The sequence below is a fragment of the Myotis yumanensis genome, unplaced genomic scaffold (genome assembly GCF_028538775.1).
Source record: "Myotis yumanensis isolate MYYU_CA2020_CCGP unplaced genomic scaffold, mMyoYum1.0.hap1 SCAF_10, whole genome shotgun sequence".
Taxonomy (NCBI): Eukaryota; Metazoa; Chordata; class Mammalia; order Chiroptera; family Vespertilionidae; genus Myotis; species Myotis yumanensis.
The window spans coordinates 4,695,451-4,721,833 of NW_027223761.1; the positions used below are offsets into that span (position 1 = coordinate 4,695,451).

A 26,383-nucleotide genomic window follows, 5' to 3' on the forward strand; every position below is an offset into this window, starting at 1 on the left:
ATAGTTGGGGGGCAGGATGTGCAGCCAGGGCTCACTTGGACACCTACGCCCTATCCCTTCCCCACCTGTGGGTCCAATTCTCCTAGAACCTGGGAAAGCCGCACACACACACACACACACACACACACTTGTACGCATGCAGCATCTCTCCTCAATAAAGCAGGGAAACTGAGGCTGGCCTTGCCTCACAGAGTACTAGCAAGCCTCACCCACCCACCCACCACTGACATCCCCGGGAGACGAGATCATCTGCTCCCACGCACGTGCGGGGAGCCGCCACGCTCCGCAGCACTATTGTTAGCAACTCCACCACCCAGCACAGCGCAGCCCCCGGGCGCCTCTGAGGGTTCCGCCGGAGCTCATCCGGGCAGTGAGGGGGTCAGGGCAGATGCGGAGGGCCAGCGGGGCAGCCGGGAGGCGGGACGCCTGGGTTTCCTAGGAGGCAGCCGAGCTCAGAGCCCGCACTCTGGGGGAGAGGCGGCTCCCCAGAGCTGCTCCGACGTGAAGTCAGTTGTCACTTCTGTTAAAGTCATTAATTCCTAATTCCCCAATTACCTCATTAGGCGGCGGTGGGGAGAACGCGGCCGCTCCTACAGCAAATAATTATGGGAGTCAAAATTAATTTGGCAAAGTGGAGCGACGCTTTATTAGAAACGTCAAATTGCTTTTCTCTTATTTTGCTGCCGCCTCCCCGCTCTCAGCTGCCGATGCCGCTGCGGTGGGAGCTGATGTGTCACCGTCACCGGGGGAGGGAGCTCGGGGGCTGCTCCCAGGGGCTGCAGCCCATCTGGTGCCGACTCTCCTCCGAGAGCTGGCCTCGCTCCTGGCTCCCACGTTTCCTCCCAGGCCCCCCACCCTCACCAGGGCCCCCCCGAGGGCCAGGCGCCCCACCTCCCTGCCCTCCGCAGCACCAGGCACAAGCCTGTTCCTCCGTGACCTGCACCAGGCAAGGCCGGTGGCACCTGCCGGGAGGGGAAGGTCTGTTCTCCACGCCCGGGGCCCCCGACCCTTTCCCCTTAGCACCAGGGAGCCCTGTGCCCTACACCTTTGACACAGCTGTCACAGAGGCGGACACAGAATGCACAGACCCACACGTCCAGGTGACGACCAGATGGCGTCAGCGGACACAGGACATCAGCTGACACTGAACCCTTCCCAAGGGCTGGGCGATGTCCTAGGTGCTTTACTACATGATCTCCTTTAAACCTCACAGCGTCCCTCGCTCCTCCCATCCTGCCGCCACACTGAGGCACAGGGCACAGGGTGGCGAGGTGACTGCACAAAGACGGAGCGAGGAAGTGGCAGAGTTGGGACTCAAACCCAGGCTCCCTGCTCCAAAGCTGCGCACAGCTGCTCATGACCGGGGAGGAGAACAGCAGCCCTCGGTCACAGGAAGGGACAGAGACAGTCCCACCTGCCACGCGTGGTCAGGAGGCGGAAACACCAGCAGACACCACTCTGCCGGGAAGCTCAAACGTAGAGCGGCACCGACCAGAGGCCACAGACTCAGCCTGTCTCATCAGCCCCTACAATCCCCAGGTCACACTGTCACTCCTGACACAGTCACCAGCCCCACTGTCACTCACAGCCACACTGTCTCTCCCCCTCAGGCCAAGACGCTGTCTGTCTCGCTCACTGGGGCACGGAACTCCCAGGTCTTCTCCCCAGGATACTCCTTCCTTCCACGCACCCTACACCCCTTCCCTCCACACGCCCTGCACCCTTTTCCTCCACATGCCCTGCACCCCTTCCCTCCACACGCCCTGCACCCCTTCCCTCCACACGCCCTGCACACCTTCCCTTCATGCACCCTGCACACCTTCCCTCCATGCACCTTGCACCTTCCCTCCATGCACCCTGCACCCTTTTCCTCCACACGCCCTGCACCCCTTCCCTCCATGCACCTTGCATCCTTTTCCTCCACACACCCTGCACCCCTCCCCTCCACGCACCCTGCACCCCTTCCTTCCACGCACCCTGCACACCTTCCCTCCACGCACCCTGCACACCTTCCCTCCATGCACCCTGCACCCTTTCCCTCCACATGCCCTGCACCCCTTCCCTCCACGCACCCTTCACCCCTTTCCTCCACGCACCCTGCACCCCTTCCCTCCACGCACCCTGCACCCCTTCCCTCCATTCACTTTGCACCCCTTCCCTCCACGTACCCTGCACCCCTTCCCTCCACACACCCTGCACCCTTTCCCTCCATGCACCCTGCACCCCTTTTCTCCACACACCCTGCACTCCTTCCCTCCACACACCCTGCACCCCTTCCCTCCACGCACCCTGCACCCCTTTACTCCATGCACCCTGCACCCCTTCCCTTCATTCACCCTGCACCCCTTCCCTTCATTCACCCTGCACCCCTTCCCTCCACGCACCCTGCACCCCTTCCCTCCACACACCCTGCACCCCTTCCCTCCACACACCCTGCACCCCCTTTCTCCACGCACCCTGCACCCCTTTCCTCCATGCACCCTGCACCCCTTCCCTCCACGCACTCTACGCCCCTTCCCTCCATTCACTCTACGCCCCTTTTCTCCACGCACCCTGCACCCCTTTCCTCCACGCACCCTGCACCCCTTTCCTCCATGCACCCTGCACCCCTTTCCTCCACACACCCTGCACCCCTTTCCTCCATGCACCCTGCACCCCTTTCCTCCACACACCCTGCACCCCTTCCCTCCACACACCCTGCACCCCTTTCCTCCATGCACCCTGCACCCCTTTCCTCCACACACCCTGCACCCCTTTCCTCCATGCACCCTGCACCCCTTCCCTCCACACACCCTGCCCATTCCCCGCCCCTCAGCGCCCATCAGCTGCCACTTCCACTCCAGCTCCACTCTGCCCACAGGACATCTCTCTCACACTTCCTCCCTTTGCTCCTGGTTGGGGGAAGGGTGTGCAGCCATGGGTCCCTAAAAAGCTGTTGTAGAAGGAGGGTAGCCATGGTCCCAATCAGATGGGGACAGGCCGGAGCCCAAACAAGCCCTCTCCCCTGGCTTCCTCGCCCCCCCTGACAGCCCGGGGACTCCCCCAGACCTCTCCCGCTCCAGCACACAGAGCCTGGTCACCTGCTTAGCCCCCCCAGTGGGGGTCCTGGCCAGGGTCAGCCCGCAGAGTGCAGGAGGGAAAAGAGGGGCTGCAGAGGGCTGTGTAGGTGGAAAAAGAGACTGAGGTGAGTCCCAGGGGTTATAAGCGTGGGGAGGGCAAGAGAGAGGCCAAGGGCAGGAGTGACATGGAGCCAGGCCACAGCCCATAGGGAAGAGTGTGGGCAGAACCAGAGGCGGGGAAACAGCAGGGAAGAAAAGGGCTGCCTGAAGGCCAGCTGTAGGGTGAAAACTGCAGGAGAGGAGCTGCGGGCTCGGAGGGAGGCCCAGAGGGAGGCACGGCAGGAGCAGAGGTTGAGGCAGGAAGCAGGCGCAGGGAGCAGTTGGGCAGAGAAAGGCAGGGCTGGGTGGGGTCAGAGGTCGAGGTGGGGATGTGGGGCTGGCCCTAGAGCTCAGAGAACATGAGCACAGCCAGAGAGGCTGTAGGGGTGACAGAGTCAGACAATGGGTGGCAGGGTCAGAGGGTGGCTGGGAGAGCAAAGGTCACAGGGACAGAGCAAAGGTCACAGGGACAGAGGTCAAGGGCAGGGCAGAGGCAGGGGCAGGATGTGAAGGCCAGGGGAAGAAGCAAGGTGGCTGCTGGCGCAGGGAGGGTGAGGGAGGCGGGGGACACAGGGGGCTGCCCTCAGCCGTCTAGGAGCGAGCCAGCAGCAGCCCAGGGCCGTCACCCCGTGGGGACATTTCTGGAGGCTGCAGAACAGCCTGGAAGACTCAACGAGGCCCTGACTGCGTTCAGAAAGGTCAGAGGACACAGTTGGCCTCAAGGAGCCGGAAGCGGGACTCCACATCAGCCCCGTGCCTGGGGCTCTCCAGAAGGACGGGCGGGGACGGGCCTCAGAAACAGAAGCACCGAGAGGAAACCCAGGAATCAGGGGACAGAGGTCCTGAGGGCTTCGCACGAGGGGAAGGTCTGAGGTACTGGTCCGTGGAGTGAAGGGGGGATGGGACCTGGGTGAGAAGGTTGGGGTCGGAGGCCAGGGCCCGCTCCTTACGATGTGCAGCTGCAGGTAGTCGCCGAGGCCCGAGGCGCTGTCCACGCGCACCAGCACGGCGCTCCGCTGGTGCGTGCTGAAGCCCACGGCCAGGCGGTCCATCCTCGTGCTCGGCCGGTCATTGGGGGGCCACGTGTAGGTGATGAGCGCTCCCCCCTTCCCAAAGATGTACGTGGTCCCGGCTGCAGAAAGAAGGAAAGGGAGAGGGAGATATGACATCGGCAGGTTCACGGGGCTGTGCCCGGAGCACGAGGACCCCCAACCTTCCTCAGGGCACAGAGCTTCCGCCGGGATGCCCACAGCAGACACAGGCCTGCCGCCCTGGGGAACAGTGGCTTTAATTTCAGCAAAACGGAGAGGTAACAGAGAGGGGGACCCCGAGAGAGCCCAGAGGGAGGCCGCAGAGGACCAAGAGGACTGCTGGGGGCAGGGAGGACCCGAGGGGCCTGAGCCTCGACTCTCCCAGGGCTGGCGAGGTGACAGCTCCAAGGTGCGTGCCTCTGAGGGCCAGAGCTGAGCAGGCCCCCAGGCAATGGAGCCCCCCGGCGATGGCGGGAGGGGGAGCAGGAGCTGTGCTCAGCTCTGACTCACAGCCCACAGGCTGGCACCCCTCCAACGCCTGCCCTGCACCCCTCCAGGCCCCTGGAAATCCTGGCCCCAGTTTTCCCAGGACTCCCTGCTTCCACACACAACTAGGGGCTGCCTGGGTCCCAAAACAGGGGGGCGTGGAGCCCTGCCCAGAAAAGGAGAGACAGACATGGGGGGTGGGCGGGAAGTGAGACTGACAGCCAGCGGAGGAAGAAGGCAGAGGACAGATGGACAGAGAGGGGCCGAGAGGGGTGTAGGTGAGAGCAAGTGGGAGAGTGGGAGCGAGAGGAAGGCTCCCTCTCCCTGCCCTCCCCCACCCCACCCTCTCTCCCTGTCTCCTCCATCCGGCTGCCGGGGGCGGTGTGAGGTCCCTAACGATCTCAGCCCCAAAATAAACCCCATTAGTCTCCATGTTCCCTCCTGCGGCTGACTGGGTTCCCTGGGGAGGGGGTGGGCGACTGATGGCTGGGGTGGGGGTGGGGGGCTGTCACCCAGTTTCCAGGAAGGGAGCCTTGTCTGGGAGGCCTAGAGCAGCGGTCGCCAACCGGTGGTCCGTGGACCACTGGTGGTCCGTGAGGTCCGGAAGGTTGGCGGCCGCTGGCCTAGAGGACTAGTGCTCCGGGCCTTCCGAGAAGGGAAGAGACAACCTTGCATTCTTTAGAGCATAAATGGGGCAGATGAGATTCATAAGATGCTTAATTAAATCATTAGGCACTAACGACTCCTCTCAGAGCACTTCTTGGGGGCAGAGGGGTTCAAAGAGGATTTATCTAGAGAGGAAGAGGCAGCTGGGCCGGAGGGCCAAAGCCTGGAGTCGGTGGGGAGGAAAGGGGGGCCCTGGAGGTGGGAGAGCTCTGGGTGGGAGGGAAAACCTAGGGTCAGGGAGCTGGGGGCCTGGGGGGCAGGAGGGCCGCTGGAGGGGCAAACGTGCGACGGTCAGATGGCGCCCCAACCGGTCACGCTGAGGCCGGGACCTCAAGCACCTCTGGGTCGTTCAGGCAGTGCCGTCAGGGACAGGGGACTCCAGCCCAGGAGGTTCCGAGATCCCCCAAAATAGGGGGCTTCTGCGAGCCTCGGAGGGAGGCACCTTCTGCAGGCCACGGGGGAGCTGAGCAGAGGAGGCTGTTGCCTGGGCCCCGGAGAGGCAGTGAGGCCAGCAGGGGCCTGGCGGGGGGGGGGGGGGGGGGGGGGCATGAGCTATTCCCCAGAGCCCTTGCCACCAGTGCCCTGTCTCCCCAGGCAGGGCCAGAGAGGAGAGGGGACCCCCGGAGGCAGGACGGGGTGAAGGAAGCACCTCGAAGTCTACTAGCTGACATCTGCCACAGCCTGTGGCCAGGACAGCACCGCCAGCAGGCGCCGACCACAGCCTTCCTACCTGCTCCCCTCCCCCCGAAGGCCCAGTGCGAGGGCTGATTCCTCAGGGTGGGACCCTGAGATTAGGGTGGAGAGTTGGATGGGGGCAGAGTACACAGGGAGCTGCACGCCCCCCCCCCCCCACACACACACACACAGGGTGGGCCAGCTGCCTGGAAAGGGCAGGGCCTGAAGCAGGGCCGGGAGCAGGTAGGCCTCAGCCAGCAGCTGTCTCCACTCCCAACGCAGCTCTCGGAAATCCGGCTGTTTCCATGGCGACCGTGATACCAGGGTCCGCCCTTCTCCCTCCACTCACAAACTGCATGGCCAAACGTGGGGGTGGGGAGGGCCCGGGAGCTGAGATGCTGGCCTCCTCCACACCCCGCCCTGCCTCGGGGCCAGAGTCAGATGAAGAAGGGGCTTATCAGGTTTCTGGGTCCCTCAAACCAGCAAAGGAAACGCCATGTACCTGGGGCCAGCTCCCAAATCTCCCAGGTCAGGCGGAAGGAGGCCCTTTCTCCTCCCTTTCCCAGCCGGGAACCCAGACTCCACCTTACCCTGGAGAGCGCCCTCCTGTGCCCGGGCGGCCTGGGGTGCAGACAGCCCATGTCCCACAGGGCATGAGGCCGGAGGGATCAGAGGTGGCACTGGCACCCCAGGCCCCAGGCCCCACACCAGCCCACTGGCGAAGACGCACGCGCTGCTCACAAAGGCCCCGCGTGTTGAGGCAGAACCCCCACAGGAGACGCGGGGCACCCGCGGAACATGGCGGCGGACGCACAAAGGCAGGCAGGCCCCGGAGGCGCGAGGGCAGGGGCTGGGCAGGGGCTGGGCAGGGGCTGGCACACGCTGGACAGGACGGCGCGCGAGTCCCCGCCCCCGAGGCCCCGGCGCACGTGCCGCCGCCGCTGCCCCAGCCCCGCCCCGCCCCGCCCCGCCCCGCCCCGCGCAGCCCGGCCTCCCCGGGGCTGATGGCCCAGCGGGTCTCCCCCTGCAGCCAGTTTCCAGGCGGCAGCCCTGTGAGCGCCTAAGGGCATTTGTGATCCGGTGCGGGTGGGCGCAGAGAGGCAGCCGGCGAGCAGGGGGAGGTGAACGGGCTGCTGGGCTGGGGCGGCGGTCATGGCCCTGGGGACTCATTGCTCTCCGCGCTCCGCCAGAGGCGCAGAGGGCCGGCTGGGAGGGCAGGGGCGGGCTCTGCCGGGTCCCTCCCGGGTTGGGCCCACCTGGGTCTCAGGGGCCTCTCGCCTCTCACCCCCAAGCTGTCCTCTGTCCTGGCCCCCAGACGCCCAGGAGGCGGCACCGAGCGCTGGAGCCCAGGACTCCGCACCACATCTAGAAAAGGTTCCAGAAAGGGCTGCGGCGCAGAGAGGGGCCTAAACCAAGGCCCACATGCTGCCCTAGGGCGCGACCCAGGGTTTCTGATCCCCCCAGGAAACCACCAGTGCGCTTCCTGGTGCATAACATTTCAGGGGTGTGCACACCCCAGAAGCCCAAGACAGAAGCGCTCTGGTCCACCACCCACAGGCCCATCCCCAACACAGTCCCCTCACTGCCTCCTGGACCCAGAAATTCACTGATCCAGGAAAACGCTCTAACAGATCCAGAATCTAACACAGAGTTCCCACACACCTGCATTCTAGAGAAAGAGCCAACCCGCCATCAGTCACAGGTAGCTAACCCAGACCCAAACAACAGAACCATCTCCTGTAAACACCCATGCGCCCGGGCTGCCCCTGTGGCTATCCCCACATGCGCCCGTCGCCCTGCAGCGTCAGCCGAGACACACATCTTCCGGACAGTACAGAATCATGAGAGGGTAGAAAAGTCCCACACAGTCTAGCAAGGCAGCTCCTGGTGCTCACAGCCCACCCCAGGTCTTGTCGAAGGACCTCGCAACCCGGGGGCTCTCCACAGCTCCCACCCCGGGTGCAGCTCTCTCTCGACCTGGAACACAATATCCCTTCAATGCATAAGCCCGTTCTTGGCCATAAACCATCCAGTTAGAACTCCAAGTTAACACACCCACACCCAGAATCAAAATAGACGCCAGCCCCCTTTGTAAGCTGGTGGGGTGAATCCAGAACCCCTGGAAGCTACTGACCCAGAGCTGATCTGGGACTGACCCCTTCCTCCTGGCTCCAGAGGGTTCCAGAAGTGGAGGTCGGGGCTGATAAGCGCCTCAGGGACTCCCAAACCAAAGCTGGGGTCCAGGACCAGGAGACCGTCACCCTCTCAGGCCGTTTTTAGGGCCCAGTCGTACGGGTCCTCCCAGGCCTAGACCAGCATCAGATGCAGGGGTGTCATGGGTGCCTGGGGTCGGTAGGGATATTATGTAACAGGGGGGTTGGGGGATGGAAGGGTACATGGAAGAAAGAGTGAAGAACAGGAGGGAGGGAAGGCAAAGAAGAAAAGCAATGAGATCCCCCCCCCCCCCCCAAGAGAAGGGAAGTAGAGAAGCAGATGCAGAAAGAGAGGCTCCCCCACTGGGGGGGTAAGGGAACACTGGGGCAGAGAGGAAAGGTCTCCCAAGCTGACCTCTTCCTCTAGCCGAGTGGGGGGCCCCAAGAGAAGCCTGTCCTTTGCCACCCCCATGGCTAAGGGAGCGGAGGTGGTGCAGGGACAGGTGGCCTCGGCCCTACTCTTCCATCTGTCCTCTGACCCTCCTCCTTCCTCTCACCTGCCTCACCTTCCCGGGCTCCTTCACTCGGTCTCCCGCCACCTCCCGGCTCAGACCTGGGCGCCCTCAGCTCCTCCTCTGCTCCCGTGTGGCAGCAGGCAGCCATGGCCCCTCTCCGGGCTGTTTCTCTCCTATGCCTGCCAAGCGGGTGGCCATCTCCGAGGCAATCCCAACACCAACATTCCATAGGTTCCTCCCGCTCACCCCCAGCGCTCTTTCCTCCATTTTCTCTCCTGCTCTCCCAGCTCTCCCAGCTCTTTACCGTACATCCCATCAGCACCCAGGCCCCTCCTTCCAATCTGCTCATCTCCCTGGGCCAGTGGCTTGCTCCTTTCCCTTTCTCTTTGCCAACTCTCCTCTTCCCCCCACAGCTCTCCTCCAATATCCCCGGCTCCCCTTTCCTGTCTCACCCCTTTGTGCCTCTCCTGGTTGCTCAGAAAGACCATGTCCTATCTGGGCCCCTTTGGGAGCAACACTGGGCCTCAGGGGAGCCACAGGGACAATCAAGAGGAGGGAGGAGGCACAGAAGACCAGAGAGCTCATGGGGAGAAACAGAGTTCAGTGTGGGGTGGGCAAGTGGAAGAGAGAAAGAGACGAGATGAGAGGCCTTGTGGAGAGGGCCTGGCTGGGACAGAGATTAGACCGGACAAGCCTATGCTGAGGAAGAGAGAAGAAGGCAACGAAGGGGCGGGTTGGAGGGGCCACTCCTGAGAACTGGATGAGGAGAGAGGAGAGGCATCAAAAATGAGGGAAAGATGAAGTAGGAGAAAAGCAAAGAGAAATAGAAAAGAAGGGGTGGGAAGATGGGAAGTGATAGGGGGGAACGAAGATTGGGAAGCAAGGATGGACAGATGGAGAGCAATGACGGGGAAGCAGAGATGGGAGGCCATGCTGGACCTAGATGGGGAGTGATGAGGATACGGCCTGGGAGATGAGGGAGGAACAAAGAGTGAATGAAAAAATGAGAGATGGTGGGTGAACAGAAATGGGAAATGATGGAAGTACAGAAACTGGAGGCAGCTAAGATTGGGAAGCAAGGATGGACAAGTACAGGGTGAGAGCTGGTGAAGGTGCAGTGATGAGAGATTAGGGGAGTCAAGGGAAGGGCTGGTGGGAGCGTGAGGATGTCGGAGCACCGAGGAGGAAGGCAACAGGGGTACAGAGAGGGGAGGTGACGAGAGGACGTGCAGAGAGGTGATGAGAGTACAGGGATGAAAAGTGAAGGAGGTACAGAAATGGGAGGTGATGGAGGGCTGAGATGACGGGAGGTAAGAGAGGTATAGAAATGGAGGTACTGGGGTGACCGATGGCAGGTCCAGAGATGGGAGGCGATGTGGTGTACCGAGAGGGGAAGTGATGAGTGGACTGAAATGGGAGGTGACAGGTTGTCTGGGACAGGAGGTGACAGCAGCTCTGAGGTGGAATGTGAAGGAGGGACTGACGTGGAGCGTGAACAAGTCTGACTGGGAAATGAGATAAAGTGTGAAGAGGGTCAGGCATGGGAGGTGACGGGGAGTAGAGACTGGGAACGATGGGGGGTGGGGGCAGGGACGGAGGCGGCAGGAGCAGAGCCTCTTACGGGCCTAAGGCATGAAGTGATGAGGCTCTGGGGGTGGGAGGTGATGGTAGGCAGAAACGAGAAGGGAGAGAGGTCAGAAGCAGAAGGTGATGGAGCCTGAGAGGAAAAGCGAAGGAGGTTAAGGGGGGCTGAGTGAGGTGAGAGTGGGGGAAAGTGACAGCGGACTGACACAGGAAGCGATGGGGGCTGACACTAGAGGTGACGGGGAGACGGGCACTGGAGAAGTCCACTCCAAGCAATAGGCCACTGAGGTGAGGGTGCTGGGGCACAGCAGGGGCGGCAGGGCAGGGGTGAGAGGGGGGGAGGAGAAGCCGAGGTGAGCTGCCCAGGAGTGTGGTGGAGGACAGTAACGGGAAGAGGGGTGGTGTCTGGGGACGGGGTGAAAGGAGACAGATCTGAAAGGTGAGAGAGGAAGAGATGGAACATGTCAGAGGCAGGGATGAGAGATGGGACAGAGGTGGGAGGGCGATTAGGGGGGACAAAGATAATGGGGTACACAGATGCTAGGCCAGCGATGGGAGGTGAGGCGGGTGGCATAGAGATGGAGGAAGTGAGGAGGCAGAGACGGGAAGGGAGAGCTGGCAGAGGGGGTGAAAGGACAGAGGGGAGGTGATGGGGGACCTGAAGGTGATTACAAACCAGAGGTGTGTGAGGAGGTGAAGGTGAGGCACCAAATGGAAGTGGTGAAGGCAGAGATGAGGCGATAAAGGGATGGGGGTGGGGGTGGAGAGGCGAGGGTGGGGCTGGGAAGATGGGAGCCCGAGACCGGAGGTGAGGGGGCTCGGGCCTTAAAGCAGAGGGGCGGCCGGCGCGCCCGGGCTGGGGTGCGGCCCGGGCCGGCCGCGCACCCGGAGGCCGAGGGCACGCGGAGCCGCACTTACCGTGCCCGCCGCGGGTGAGGAAGGGCATGCGGTTGATGGCGATGGGCACGGTGCCGTGCTTGCTGTGGAAGTGGTGGACGTGGTGGGTGGTGCTGAGGCTGGAGGAGACGCGGGCCCCCTCGGCCGTCCCCAGCAGCAGCAGCAGCAGCAGCGGCAGCAGAGGCGGCGGCGGCGGCAGGGGCCCGGCCAGGGCGGGGGGGGCGGCGTGGGCACCCCCCCGGCCCGCTCCCCCCGGGGGGCATTTCGGCCCGGGGGCGGCCGCCTCACAGCCCCATGGCCGGGGGCGGGGACGCGGGCCCGCGCAGCCCCGCGAAGCCCCCCTCCGGCTCCGCGCCCCGGGAGGGGGGAAGGGGTGAGAAGGAGGAAAAGCAGAGCCCACGCCTCGATCCGGAGCCAACGAAATCAACTGGATGCCGCCGGGGAATCCGGGGTCTGCAGAGCGGCCACGCCAAGGTCCAGAGCGCCTGGGCCCATCGCGGGGAGCTAGGGGTCCCCCCGCATCCCGGGAGGGCGCGCAGAGGGCCGTCAGCAGCCCGGGGGAGCGCCCCGGGGAGGGGGCATCGTTCCGGGCGGAGGCCGGGAAGGCGCGGGGCCGAGCAGGGAGGGGCAGCGGGGAAATCCTGCGGAAAAACCGAGCCCGGGAGGGGGACGGAGGAGAGCGGGAGCCCGGCGGGGCTGGGGCCGACCGCGCGGCTGCCGCCGCTGCCGCCCCACGGAGGCCCGGGGAAGGGGGGCGGGGGGCGGGAGGAGGGGGAAGGGAAGCAAATCCGGGTGAGGGGGGAACGGAGTGAGGGAGGGGAGAGAGGAGGGGAGCGGGGCTGAGCCGAGGAGGAGCGCGAGCCTGCGAGATTCCGGCGGAGAGATGGAGGCAGCGGAGTGTTGCTGCAGAGGCAGAGGCTGGAAGGGAGAGGGAGGGCGCCCGGGAGGGAGGGAAGGAGGGAGGGGAGAGCGGAGGGGAGGGGAGGGGAGCGCGGGAGGAGGCGGGGGCAGGGCGGAGGGACGAGCGGCTCCCGGTCTGCGGGCGGCGCTGGGCAGCTCCTGCGCGGGCACCTGGCTCGCCCGCCCCGCGCTCGCCTCTCCTGGGCGCGCGCCCGCCCCGCCCCGCCCCTCCCCGCGCCCGCGCCCGGGAGCGCGCTCCCCTCCCGCCCCCTCTGAAGAAGGGGCCCTGCTGAATAATTGAACAGGACTGAGGCTAGCGGGAGAGGCGGCTCTCTTCCTTCTCCTCCCCTCCCCCCGCACCTGGATGAACCCCAATGGTGCTCGCTGGTCCAGCGCGCAGAGGTGGCCACCGCACCGCTGCACGCACCCCTCGGAACACGCGGACGCTAGGATGTGGCCCGGCTTGGGGACGGAGACACCCACGTGCCCATACAGGCATCATTGTGCGGGCACGCGCATGCACACACAAGCTCAGACACATACATGCATGCATGTGCTCTTGGAGGCTGGCACATGAACTCACACTCGGCGGAGCATGTACACACGCTCACAGAAGCACACACACACACACACACACACACATACATGTTTGGCCACAGGCAATCAATGGCCAAGCACGCACAGACACTGCCCCTGGCTCACCCTCCCAAAACAGGGTCACCCATATGCACACAAACAATGCACCCAGAGCCTCAAAGGCCCTGAAGAGTAAGACAGCACTCACAGTGTCCTCCCACCTCCCCAAAGGGTGCCCCCACCTCCTGCACACCTGGGACTCCAGTCCTTCCTCTCCACTCCCCCTGCCCCCAGCCTCAGCCTCTCCCTCCACCAGAGTTTCCAGGGCAGCTGTCCACTGAGTGTCCGGCCTGGGACAGACTCTTCCTGGGCCACTACGTCCAGCTGAGGCGTCACTTCTCCCTCCAGGTGCCCCTCCACTGGGACCCACCCCCAGACTTTGGGGATCTCGGGAAGCACTTGTCTTAGCCCAAGAGGTAAGTGCCCCCTTCCCTTCATCTGGATCCACCTCCACACCCACAGCAACCAGGTCCGCCCGAGGGTGCTCTGCTAGGATGGGGGCAGGGGGAGAGAAGGAAGGAGGTGGAGATAGAACCTAGAAAGGAGTGAAAGGAATAGTGGAGTGGAGTGAGGAGAAGCGGTGACAGGGCAAAAGGAAGGGGGTGATGTGAGAAGGGGAGGGAGAACCAGGGGGAGAGAGGGCTGACTCCTGCTTATTGATTCTGAATTCTGTTTCGGAGCAAAACCACCACCAGTAGCCCCACGCGTGGCATGCTGTGCCCGGCTCCCGGATGCTGTCAGGCCCCGGGCCAGCTTCCCGTAGCTCCTGCCACACCCCACCTTGCTAGATGCCAGGCCCCTCTGACCCCGGCCCTACAGGAGTGAAGAGAGGGGTCCTCAGAGGTACCAGGAGGAGGATCCCAGGTGGTGCGTGGCCCCAGGAGGGAGGAGAGACGCATGCGGGCTGGGACACCCCCCCCCCAAGCCTTGTCCCGCTGCTCTCTGCACCCCATTCCTGTGCCCCTGGCTCTGAAATACAGACTGACACAGCTCCGAGCAGGCAGCAGGTTTATGGCCCCAGAGGGAGGAGGGAGGAGCTGGTAGCCAGAGGAGAGGAAGGGAAACCGCCTGGAGGCCAATCAATACCAGTGAGTGGGAAGTGACGAGAGCCGAAGGGGGGGGGGGGGCAGGGGTACAAATGAAGGGAGGGACGGAGGTGTGCAGAGATCAATAGAGGCTGCAGAGAGGAGCCGAGCAAATGGAGAGATGAGAAGGGGCCGAGGTGGTGAAGAACCGAGTGCCGGGGAGACAGAGCAGCAGGCAGGCCCCGGGGGGCACCGTGGTCCTGAGCCCCCAGCCCTGCGCTTCTGCTGCGGGCCCCCCTCCTTTTAGCTTCCTTCCTTTCTCATTTCATGTTCTCCTTTCCCTTCTCCCTCCACTCTCCCGTTCTCATCGAAGAGATGGGTTCTCTCCCTTGGCTCTCTCTCCTGCCTCCCAGAGCAGACTCCTGAGCCTTGAAGGGACACAACCGCTTCACCACGCCCACCTGGTGCGGTCCCATGTCACAGATGGAGAAGCCGAGGCCGTAAGAGAAGAAACACCGTCCTGCAGGTTGCCCTCTTTCATCCCTGTCTCATCCCCCAGGCAGCTCCACCCCGACCCCACCCGTCCAAGCACAGGGTCCGGCCGGCACCCGGCCATTCCCACCCCCTCCCTCTCCTGGTGCCCCCAGGACCTTCACAATCGGGGGTGGGACAATGGAATGGGCCTCGGGCAGTTTCCTGCTTGACCTTGTGCACCCCAGGGCCCCGGGAAGACCAGCCCCAGAGAAACAGCATGAATGTGACATGGGGCCAAGCGTGGAGGTCGGGAGGAGGCACAACCCCGGAGGAGGGGGGCACAGTCCCTGACGACCAGGTTCCTGCGCTGTCGCCCTGTCCTTCAGGGTGGGATCTCAGAGGTGCCCAGGGCCGGCGTGACCCCTGTCGCCCTGTCCTTCAGGGGAGATCTCAGAGGTGCCCAGGGCCGGTGTGACCCCTGTCGCCCTGTCCTTCAGGGGAGATCTCAGAGGTGCCCAGGGCCGGCGTGACCCCTGTCGCCCTGTCCTTCAGGGTGAGATCTCAGAGGTGCCCAGGGCCGGCGTGACCCCTGTCGCCCTGTCCTTCAGGGGGGATCTCAGAGGTGCCCCAGGGCCCGCGGATGGAGGCTTCCAGGTCGCACCCACCTTGTCCTTATCTCCACGCTCTGCCGCCAGACTGCAGACCAGTGTCGCTGTAGGGGACACTCCCCCAGCCCCAACTCTCCCTGCCTCCCATGCCCGGAGAAGTCCCACCTCTTTGCCCACCTCAGTATGACCCCCTGAGCCCCACCCATCTCTATGCCCCCTTCCAGAAGGCTCCACCCTGTGGGAGGACAGTAGCGACAATGGGCAGCATGCTTCCTCATCCTGACCCCTGGCACCCCGCCAGCAAGGCCCCCAGGGACTAGATGAGGGCAGTGAGTGGGAGTCAGGAGCCTCGGCGGCAAGGAGCTGCCTGGCTGAGGTCTCGGTCTCCTCCTCGGTTCAGGGGGATGGTCAGTCCCTATCCCCACTGCCTTCTCCGAGAAACAAGTTACGAGGACTTTGCAGGCTCCAAAACACTAACCAATCAGGGGGGCTCTTACTATTGGCAGCAACGTGCCCGCGTCTTCAGATCTGAGCGCAGCTGAATGAGCTGCAGGGAAGGGGCCGGCCCAGCCCATCTGTACTCCGGCAGCCGGGGCTGCAGTGCCCAGCTGGGCATGGCCCGGGGGCTTTGCACAGAACGGCAGGTCAGATGAGGAAAATCCTGGGGGACGGGGCAGGGATGTGGAGGTACCCAAGGGTGGCCCTGTCCGAAAGCACCAGGAAGTGCCAAGGAAGGGAGAACCATGACCCCCCCCCCCCCCGCCCCGGAGCCCATCCCGGCACCGTCCATTCCACAGGAAGCACAGGCCTCCGCCCTAATGTCCAAGGCGCCGCGGGGGACACAGAGGCAAAGGCACCGACCCCAGGTCTACTGTGAACTTCCTCCGGATCCACTCACCCTCCGGGCCTCGGGTTTCATGTTGGTACAGTGGAGGGAGAAGCCCTGTCCCCGTGTGTGTGTGTGTGTGTGTGTGTGTGTGTGTGTGTGTGTGTTTCCCCATGAAGCTCAGTGCTCACACCCCTGGTCTCTCAGCAGGGCCACCCCGCCCGCTCCCCATCATCAGAGGGAAACTCCAAAAACCCCCTCAAGGTGGCGGCTGCCCCGCCTTCCTGCCCCAGCTGTCCTCCTCTGCCACCAGCTGCTGGCCACCAACCACTAGGGACTGCAAACTGCTGCTGACGCTGCCCTGGAGGGAGCGGGTCAAACAAGGGGCAACCAGGGGCAGAGGAGCAGGCAAGGGCGCTAGGGGGTGTCCTTGTGGCTCCAAGAGAGCCCGCCGCTGGGGTTCTGGGTGGGAAAGAGAAGGGCTCGACCGACGTCCAGGGAAGCCAGCTGTCCAGCCGCCTGGCCTCCAGGGAACCTCCTGAGCCTGCCTGCGGGGCCTGGACCCTCTGGAGGAGATAACAGGTTTCCACGGTGTAACTCTGGGGGCACCGAGGGGAGGGGGTGCAGGCTGACCAGCCCCCGCCCTGTGCAATAGTGTGGATGTGGGAGCTACACATGCAACACCTGAGCCCATGGCCAAAATCGCATGGGGAGGGCAGCAGAGGCTGACGCCTTTGGTCATGGGTGAAGGGAGCCATGTCCCACCAGCTCAGAACGGAGAAGAGGGTCCAGCTAGCAATGGGTCGCCCTGGGAAGTCAGGCAGCCGCAGACCCGCTCAGGCCCGAGAGAGAAGGCTGCGGGGCAGTCGCCAGCAGCTCCCCTGGCTCTCGTGAGAAGAAGGGGTGAGAAGGAAGCGAGCATCGAGGCTCAGAGGGCCTCCCCAGCAGCCCCCAGTCCGGGATCTGCCCCCAGGCCCCCGCCCGGCACTCACGGTCATTGCACACAGGGCCCCCGTAGGAAGTCATGGTGCAGTCACAGGTGAAGCCATCCCACTGCTGCAAGCAGACGCCCTGGTTGGCACAAGACTCTTCGGTGCAGGTGGTGCTGGGGCCTAGGAGAAGCAGGAGGAGGAACACACCCGCTCAGCCACGCCCCACCCTGCCCGGGAGGCACGCAGCCTCAGGGCCAGGCAGGGTCCGGCTCTCAGTCTTCCAGGCTGAAGGGTCCAGTACAGATGAGGAGCGGGTGTGGGAACGGGGGGCTCAAGGACTGCCAGGCTTGGCCTTGAACTGTGATAAGGGGCCAGGGTGGGAGGCAACAGGGAGAGCAAGTGACCCTTCAGCCCGGGTACCCCTGCTTCAGAGCCGGGGGCAGGCTCGTGCAAGGCCTGAGAGGGAAGGCCACTTGGCCGCCTGGTCTGCCTGGGCAGCTGGCCCTCCTGCAGCTGCGGGTCACACTCCTCCTCCCCCCACACTCACCGTCACAGCCCCTCTCCACCTGCCCGATGCGGTGCAGGGCGTCCGCGATGAGGTCCGGGAGGCGGCCGTTGAGGTCCACCGAGGCCAGGCAGCCCTGAAAGCCATCCCGGGAGGCCACCAGCTTGGGCAGGTTGCTGAACATGTTCTTGCTCAGACCACCAATGTACAGCTCCCCTGCAAAGGGAGAGGGTCAGAACCTCGCTTCCCCCCTCCCGGACTGCGTGTCAGGCTCTCAGATCCCCCTGGCCATGCAGGGTCCCATCCCAGACGCTTTTCCTTACAGAGACCCGGCGCCTCATGCCTCCTCCCCCACCTCTTCCTTCTTCCTTCTCCACTTTGCCATCTGTCTGCTCCTCTCCCAGAGAAGCCCAGATGCAGGGGGCGGGGGTGGGGGAGCAGCTGGAGGAGAATGTTCCCCGCTCTCTCCCACACATCGGATCCAGTTCCGGCCTGTAATCAGGGCCTTTCATGATGTGCAGCCCCAACACCCCCCTGGCTCCCCCTTCCAAAGTCTCCGTTGCCAGAACTCCTGCAGGCCCCTCCCCAGCCTCTCCCTACTCTGCGTTCTCTCCTGGGGGGCTCTAAGCCCAGCTTCGTGTGGTGTCTCCCTCCCCCCGCCGCCACCCCCGCCCCAGGAGAACCTCAGCAAGACGCGGGCAACCCTGATGCCCTGGCCATGGGCGCAGTGCAACCCAGACAGGCCCAGACCGCCCCAGGTGGCTGCCGCTGTGGGTTATCTGTGACACATCGCCCCCTTCTGGGAGCAAGGAGAATAGGCAGCGCCCTGCCCAACATCGAGCCCAGGGGTCTGGCCAAGCTTCCACTCGCTTGCTCAGCTGCCTGCTCACTTGGTGACTTCAGGCAAGCCATCTAGCTTCCAGAAGCTTCTGTCTCCACCTCCCCAAGAGGGAATGAACCCAATGGTCTCTGAGGGTCCTCCTCAAGCTCGGACGTCTGAGTCCCACTGTCACCCAGGGTCCCAGTGGAACTGAGGGCTGCTTTGGGGGTGCGAAAGCAGTTGCCCCATTGGGCTCTGGAGTAGCCACGGGCACTGTCCTCCCTTCCGTCCAACACCCGTTTCTAGGCTCATCCTCCTCTTCCCGGCTCTCTAACCACCACCCCACCACCCTCCAGGGGAGGCGGTGACGCTGCAATGGCTGCTGAAGAGGCCGGGGAATGTGGTACCTGGTGTCGTGCTGACCCACCAGGAAAGCCCAGCCAAGGCCCCAGGTGTGTGACGGAACAGCATGCGGGGACCCAGCTACTGCCACCCTCCTCCCCTCACAACGGCCCCCCCCACCCTCCCAGGGGGCGTCTGCAGGGTGCTGAGCTCCCTCCTCTCTCCAGCCCCCCATCCCAGGCTTCTCAAGCTCGTTGGACCAGGAGGTCTGTGGAAGGCCCGGGCCACCGACTCCGAGCTGTAGGGTAAGGCCACCGAGCTCCCCAGGAGACGCACCCTGGGACAGGCTTTCGGTGCGGAGACGGCGCCCGCAGTGAGCAGACCCCGACAGAGAGGTGGCCACGGTGGAACAGGAGAGGTGGGAGCCGTGGGCAGGGGAGGAGGGGGAATCGGGCCAGTGGGAGAGCACCCAGGGCGGGGGGACCTTGTGGGGCCGAGGGGGGGGTCTGGCAGAGGCGCCGGGCCCACCTTTGAGATCGAGGTTCCGGGCGCCGTTGGAGTGCTGCGTGACGGTGCGGGAGTCGATCTTGAGCGTGTGCACGTTGCCGGGGTCCCGGGACACCACCACGTTGTGCCACTGGTTGTCGTTGACTGGTTTGTCCGAGTTCCCCTTCATCAGGGACGGGCCGTTCCCCAGGTCGAACACGTAGTGGATGTACCTGCCCCGCGGGAGGGAGGAGACACGGGGTCAAGGTGGGGGCAAGGCTGGGAGGGAGGAGCTACACCTGGCGGGGGCCCTCGGTGCCATGGGGGGGGGGCCCACAGTGGAGGGACCCACCCTGATGGCATGAGGACTATGGTCATGGGGGGGAGCGTGGAGAGAGGACCACAGAGGAGCTGGTTGGGGAGAGGTTCGTGGAGGCAGCAGGGTCCCCTGGGATCAGGGACAGCGGCTCTAGGCTGGGGTCCTCCAGACAAGGGGCCCCCGGGACTGGCCCTGTCTTCTGCCTGTAGAGAGGGCTGGGGGCCGGGGGGCGGCCAGGACAGGGAAGGGAGAGCAAATGACTGGGACACCCCTGGCAGGGAAGTAACTGGGGAGTCATCAGGGCAGAAGGAGGGGGTGCTGTTTTGTCATCATGGCTGGTATTTGGGGACTTGAATCTTGGCCTGTGGTTTGGGGGGATTAGATGTCTCAGCCAGTGGCGGGGGGTGGGGGGGCCACATCCTGGCCGGGGGGGGGGGGGACCACTCCCTGGAGAGCGGTGCAGAGCCCAGCACCTCACCCCTTGACCAGCTCGATGACGATGAAGTCGTTGCCGTTGCCCGAGTTGAACAGGAGCAGCCCGTCGGGGGCCGTGGTCTTGAACTGGAAGAAGAGGTGCATGGAGGCGTAGGCTTGGAGCGTGGCGAGCGCCAGGTAGCTGCTCCGGCTCTTGAAGGTGACGGGGTCGGCCACAATGGCACGCAGGCCAAAGCGGGCGTTGAGCTCGCAGTAGGTGATGTCCCCGTCCTTGCACTGGTCCATGTAGGGCTGCCCGTTGAACACCAGCCCGCTCAGGTGCCCGATGAAGTTGGAGGGCACCACCGAGATGAAGCGCCGCTCCGTCATGATGCCCGTCTCGATGTTGTAGAACTCCAGCCGCGTGTGGGCCCCTGCCATCTGCCCTGCTCGGGACAGGAGCCAGAGATGAGGGGTGGCTTCGAGGCGCAGACTGCGGGGCCATTGGGAGTTGGGTGGTCCTGGGGTCCAGGCCCCCCGTTTACCCCGAGGCCCCCCATTTACCAGGCCCACCCCCGAGGGAGAAATGCCAGCAGCAGCTTGATGGAATGCTGCCCAAGGCAGGGGTCGCTCAGAACGGAGCTGAGCACAGGCCACTAGCCATGTGTCCACCCCCCTGGCCCCAGGCCACCTACCCTCCACCGTCACGTTGTCCACGGACAGCTGCAGGCTCTTGCCACGCCGCACCACCCTCACCGTGTGCCACTCATTGTCATTGAGCTTGTGCCCCGCAAAGAGGGTCTCCGGGCCTTTACCTGCGGCACCAAGGGGGGAGTGAGCGTGGCCTCTGCACCCTCCCACCCACACGCACAGCCCAGGCGCGGCCTCACCGCCCCAGACATGTGCACACACGTTCAAACACAACCTACGGCACATCGTTGGCTGTGCCACACACCATGCACACCGATACACACACTCATGTAAACAGAGCTTTTGCACACTTGGCACTGCCACGCTGTACAACATCCCAGGTGCCACTGGAAGAGAATCGACGTGACCCGTGCCTGTGCAGCTGTGCCCCGGGGCTCTGCACACAGACACTCACGTCCTACAGCCAACATGCTCCTCCCGTCCCCTAAGGGCCTTCCACGTCCATGTGTGCAGCCAGCAGCTAACTTCCCACATACATGCTAGACCTACAACCTTCCCAACTACAGAGCCTCACGGGGCACCCACAGCTTCCTGCCGGCAGCGGGCCCTCCACAGACACACAGCCCCCCAGCACACAGGGCCCAGGGTGACCCTCCCGCACACACTGGTCACCCCACACACAGCTCACTCAGCGTGGCCACAGGGGAATGTGTTTTTAGGAATGATGACCATTTATTCAAGGCCAGGATTATCTGCTTCCAAGTCTAACACAAAAATATTTATCTTTGGCCCTGGCTAGCATGGTTGAGCATCGACCTATGAACCAGGAGGTCATAGTTGGAGTCTTGGTCAGGGCATCTGCCTGGGTTGCAGGCTTGATCCCCAGTGTGGGGTGTGCAGGAGGCAGCTGATCAATTATTCTTTCTCATCATTGATATCTCTCTCCCTCCCTCCCTCCCCCTTTCTCTCTAAAATCAATAAAAAATATTTAAAGAAGAAAAATAAAACAAAAAGATTTATTTTTGGCCCTGGCCAGTGTTGTTCAGTGGTTGGAGTGCTGGCCCACGCACAGGAGGGTCGTGGGTTCGATTCCCAGTCAAAGACGCAGACCTGGGTTGCAGGTTCGATCTGCAGCCCCTCTCTCTCCCCCCTCCCTTCCACTCTCTCTAATAATGAATGGGGGGAAATATCCTTGGGTGAAGATTTTAAAGAGAAAAAACTTCTCTTTAGAATGGTGCTGAGCCTTCCAGCACTCCCAGCACACTCCTGGGCCCCCCAGTGCTCACGCCAGCAGGGAGCCAGGTCACCAAGGGTATGCACACAGGTACCAGACGCACAGACTCAGCTCACACAGCCCCTCTGCCTGGGCCTGCCACCTTCCCTACACGACCTCGGCGCACCATGCGGAAGCACAGACAGCGCTGAGCCCGGCGCACTGGGCGCTCAGAAATGCCCGCTCTCTCCACCGCACCCCGCCGGGCCTCGCTGCCACCCCTGAGGGCGCCCCCGTGTGGCCGGAAGGCGACCCTGCCTACGCAGGAGCCGGGAGGCTGTTTGGAGGCCCTGGCCACGCTGCCTCCACGGACCTCAGGCCGCATCTCCTTTCCGGCGTGCCTGACGCTCCCCCTTGTGGTCGCCGCTGGAGCTGCAGCGGAACATCCTGGTCCAGAGCTCTCTCCACCTTCCTGCCCAGAAAGGGGGGTGGGCCGTCCCGCTGCGGGGCCACCAACACTTTGTCCCCCGCTCCTGAGGCCGTGAGATGACGAGGTCTACTGCCCTCCCTCTCCCGGCCCAGTGAGCATGCTGACCCGGACCCCCACCAGCTCTCCCTGGTTTGGCTTCCTTTGGCCCATGCTGTCCACAACCACGCTACCCCATCCACCCGCGCCCCTGCCTCCCCACACCCACTGCCCAACCCCACACAAGCCAGTGATGAGGCCTCTCCTCCCCCCACCGGCCCTCCCCAGACCCGGGCCAGCATCCCAAGCCCCTCAGGACTCTGCAGAAGAGGGAAGCCACTTACTGGGTGCACAGCCGACGCGCAGGCAGTCTGGGGGGGCCATGGGGCGGGCAGAGGGGGAGGGGAGACAAAAAGGCAGAACAAGTTTTTTTTTTTTTTTTTTACATCCTTCACAGGGAGGGGTGTCTGCGGGCGGGGGTTCCCCCCGGGGCCACTTTCCGGGGACCACGCGTGCCCAGGTGCCCTCTCCCCTTCCTCAGGTGGACCCTGCACCTCCTGTCCCCAAGAGGGCGCCAACCCTCCCCAGGGCTGGGAGGCAGGGCCAGCAGGTGACAGGAAGGGGGCTTGCCTCTCCCTTCGTGGGAGGCCCAGGCCTCTCCTGTCGGAGGGAGACGGCACCCTGGGGATCTCAGCGTACACGGGATCGCTGGGGGCTGAGGGCCTGGCCAACCCAACACCTCCTCATCTCGGGAGGGGAGCGTGGGGCAGGCCAGCGTCCCCGCACCCCTGCCCTGGGACGGCTCCCTGCTCAGAGCCCAGGCGGTGAAGCGTCACTCCCCAGGTCCTCTGGGCTCTGAGCCAAATAGAGGGGTCTGCCCCAGGGCCCTCCCCGTGGCCATATGCCTCCCCACGTCCCAGGGGGCTGGCACCAGCCCTACAGGAACCTTCCTTCTCCCTTCCTAACCCGGAGGATGCCAGGCTCACCGGGCCCAGTGGCCCCTCACCCTGAAGAGGAACTGGTGTTCGTGTTTTCCTAGGAGGAGCCATGGCCTCACAGACGGGGACACTGAGGCCCCCAAATATGACTTCTGAGGCACAGCAAGTCAGGGGCAGGCAGGCACCACAAGCAAAGTCCTCTGCCCCTGCCCCTGCCCCTGCCCCTGCCCCTGCCCCTGCCCCTGCCCCTGGCCCAGGGCTGCTATCCTCCAACTCCAGGCTCCCAGTGCCTCACTGGCCAGAGCACACTGACCCCCACCCGCCCACACACACCGTGGGACACGTTACCCACAACATGCCAGCAGGCCAGCCCTGAGGGGGAACAGAGCACTAGTCCTGTGAGGTCAGGGCTCGGGGCCCTGAGTGCCTGTGCCGCTTCCTCAGACCCGACACCAGGAGCTGCAGCCGGTCCTGCACCAGGAGGCAGGAAGGCTGGCCCGAGGCTCACTGCAGTGGCAAACCTGAGCCTCAGCTCCCTGCCGTGAGCCGAGGGCCCTGAGCAAGAGGGTCCTGAGCTGGGAGCGGGAAATGGGCTGTCCCTGGCCTCTCCGGGGGCAGTTCCCAGCGCTGTTAGCAGCACTATCCTGGCATCCAGTGGCTCCTGCCGGAACAGGCTCTGCCCAGACGCCAGGGGCCAGGAAGCAAGGGGTGTGGGGCACCTGGCCTGCCCGGGGCCTGAAGGTTCCTGCAGGGAAGGCAAACAGATTCCCCTGTGGCTCTGGGGGGCATGGCCCCTCGGGCAGTACGCTGAGCTCCACACGCGTTGTCAACCGCAGCAGAAGAGTGGGGGGAGCAGCCGGGACCCTGAGCCACAGCCTGGCACCATGGGAGGGCAGAGGAGGCCGAAGGCCAGGGGGCAGGCATGGGGAAGTCTGAAGGCCCAGAAAGAGGAAGCAGGTAGAGGGAGCAGAGAGAAAAGAGGAAGAAAAGGGAGCAGAGGGAAAGAGAAGCTGGATCGGAGGGGGGGGGGGGGGGGGGGGGGATGGGAGGGCTGATGGGGGGGAGGGTGCCAGGCCTGGAGTCAGGTCACGGGGGCTCTCTCGGGGCCTGCAGAGTCTTCACCAATGAAGGGTCCAAAAAAGAAAAAAGAGGGCAGGAAGGATGGCTGACTCCATCGGGAAAAGGCCCAGTGCTTGCCCTCCCAGCAGGGGAGCGCCGGGAGGGGGTCCGTCTGTCCAGAGAAGGGGTGTCAGCTCCAGGCCCACCCTCTGCAGTGGTCACGCACTCAGAAGCCCCCGCTCCAGTGGGGTGAGAGGGGAGCAAACCCCCTGAAGATGGGCACCCCAGGAGGGAGCCCGCACCATGCGGAGGAAAGCCAGGAGCCGCGGCGAACAGGGAAACAGCGCAGCTCAGGGGCGTAGCTAGTAACTGCCGACCAGTCAGCACCCTGTGCCTCAGGCTCAGGGATGGACAGTGACCGGTCTGCGCAGACGCACCAAGGCGCTGGCTGGACACAGAGACCAGGGAGGGGAGAGGAATGTGTGATGGACAGGTGGGAGGAAGCCACCTGCACGGAAAGGAGCCGAGGGAAAGAACCGGCTTCCCAGGCCCCCTCTGCCCCTGCCACTCCCGGCCCCCCAGATTGGAGGGGGTGCAGTGGGAAGGTTTCTATGCAAGGGGCCCAGGAGCCCACTGGCCAGTCTCCTCTCAGAAGCGGTGCCACGGAGGCAGCCCCATTCAGAGCTGTGGGCCAGGAGCCCAGCCGACAGAGGGAGCTGGAGACCTGCTGAGCAGCCGCGGTGGGTGGGTGCCCTCCTGGCCCGGGATTGAAGGGCTGTGGACTGAGTGGAGTGCACCTGGCTTACACCATGAGCCAGAGGTGTCTTGCTCTGTCGGGCTCAAGCGGGCAGAGCCAGGTCCACGGGTGGGAATTTCAGAAGGGGAGGCTGCCGCTGAGGAAGAATGGCCGTGGTCGGCATGGCCATCTCAGAGGCGAGGAGCCCCTGGCATGGTGGGTCTCAGCCTGGGGGGGGGGCGGGCAGGGGGGAGCCACCCGTCCGTGGGGAGAGACAAGGGCAGTTCACACCCGGGGTCAGGCCTAGGGGTAACTTCTAAGACCCTCCAGCTCTGAGATGCTTTCAATACAATACAATGTGCCCTTCCAGTTGTCTCGCTGACAGCGGGGACCACATGGGCACACCTTGTGCAGGGCAACTCCAGGGAGGGTGAGAGGGACAGGAGGCCGCTGGGTCCTGCCCCAGGGGCCACGGCCGAGGCAGAAGGAACCGGGGACTCGCGTCACACTGAACAGGGTGGAGCCCAGAGGACTCTACTTCCTTCAGGGACAGATCGCCCTCTGCTCGGGCTGCAGGCAGCAGAGCTCTGGGGACCAGCTGGGGGCTGCGACGAGCTGCAGGCCAGGAGCAGGAGGAGGCACGGTCGGTGTCTCCGGCATCCTCTGCCTGGAAGGAGGCAGCAGCCTGGGGGCCTCTTTGGCTCTCTCTGGCCTAGCAAACACCCCTCTCCTGAGACAGGCACTCCGTGCCCCTCCCACCGCCCATCAGTGGCCACTGGCGACCGCTCCCTCCTCAGGACCCAGCACCAAGTCTGCGCCTGTGAGCCAAGGCCACGCCCCGTCAGTCTTCTCTCCATTCCCTGGAAGCGGAAGCGGGTCCAGCCCAGGACTGGGGCCTTGATGTTGTTGCCTGACTGGGAGGCCGGGCAGGCCCTGCGCGAGCAGGATGGGGATCTGAATGGGGATCCTGAGTGGGGTCCTGTGGAAGGAAGTCCCCAGCTGGCTGTAGCTGTAGCCCCCCCTCCCCCTCCCCCTCTCCCTCTCTCCTCCCTCTCCCAGTGCGGTTCTCCTTCAGGAAGGCTGGGGAGAGCCTACACGTGTCCCTTGCATCTGTATGCTGTCTTCACTCCCACTGTTCCATCTCAGCCTCAGACCCATCACACCGAGTGGGCAGAGTGAGGACTCTTATTCCCATTCTGCAGAGAGGAAAACAGAGGCTCGGAGAGAGGAAGCGACTCACCCAGCCATCAAGGGGACCAGGGCTAGAGCCCAGATCTTCTGGGTGTGGACAGGTTGAGTCTGCGTGATCACACAGTGGCCTCACGCCTCCCTGTGCACGCATCGCTTGGCATTTGCGGGACACATGCTTCCGCACAGGCATTTGGTCACAGCTTGTCATGAGCCACGTTAGACACGGCATCTCTGTGGCCGGGGCCGGGGGGGGGGGGTGGACTACAGCCTGAGGCCTCCTTGTTCTCGGACTTCTACGTGCTTAGGTCACACCGACAGGAAAACATGCCCATGGGAAGGGCAGACTTGGTCCTGAGAGTGGAAGGTCCTGAGGGCCCCAGAGAACGTCTTTGCGGCCAAGGACACCACCTCCGGTCTAATCGGAAGGAACAGGGTTTCTCCACGGGGGACTGAGAGCCCTGTGAGGAAGAGCATCTGCGTCCCTGCCAGCAGCAGGCCCAGCGTCCCGCTGTGACCCCGCCACGCACAGAGCCGCAGGCGCAGCCGCACCCAGAACACACGGGCGCGGGGTCTCCTGGTGCGCAGACCAGGCCACCTGAGCAGCACAGGCCACGCACGGGCCCTAGGCTGGCGCCTCCTCCTGGGCACCTCAGGGTGCTGCCGGGGGTGTGGTAGGA

The 26,383-nt window shown here is 64.1% G+C and overlaps 1 protein-coding gene and 1 long non-coding RNA gene across 19 annotated transcripts in view; one reads left to right on the forward strand and one right to left on the reverse strand.

The window, feature by feature from the left end:
- NRXN2 (neurexin 2) overlaps positions 1 to 26,383 on the reverse strand; it is a 106,279-nt gene that overhangs the window by 24,925 nt on the left and 54,971 nt on the right. For 8 of the 18 annotated variants that reach the window (XM_070427407.1, XM_070427408.1, XM_070427411.1 and 5 more), the window contains 7 exons: positions 22,127 to 22,153; positions 20,148 to 20,267; positions 19,517 to 19,898; positions 18,762 to 18,952; positions 17,114 to 17,287; positions 16,627 to 16,746; positions 4,109 to 4,290 (listed from right to left, as the gene is read on the reverse strand). In XM_070427407.1, coding sequence (XP_070283508.1) covers positions 4,109 to 4,290; positions 16,627 to 16,746; positions 17,114 to 17,287; positions 18,762 to 18,952; positions 19,517 to 19,898; positions 20,148 to 20,267; positions 22,127 to 22,153 — 1,196 coding nt within the window. Of the gene's footprint in view, positions 1 to 4,108; positions 4,291 to 11,186; positions 12,102 to 16,626; positions 16,747 to 17,113; positions 17,288 to 18,761; positions 18,953 to 19,516; positions 19,899 to 20,147; positions 20,275 to 22,124; positions 22,154 to 26,383 lie in introns of those variants that run through there. The other 10 variants (XM_070427409.1, XM_070427404.1, XM_070427402.1 and 7 more) reach the window with 4 other exon arrangements.
- On the forward strand, positions 18,254 to 19,784 carry LOC139018710 (uncharacterized). The gene is made up of 4 exons (XR_011472933.1): positions 18,254 to 18,343; positions 18,461 to 18,651; positions 19,528 to 19,650; positions 19,763 to 19,784. It is a non-coding gene; the product is annotated as an uncharacterized lncRNA (long non-coding RNA).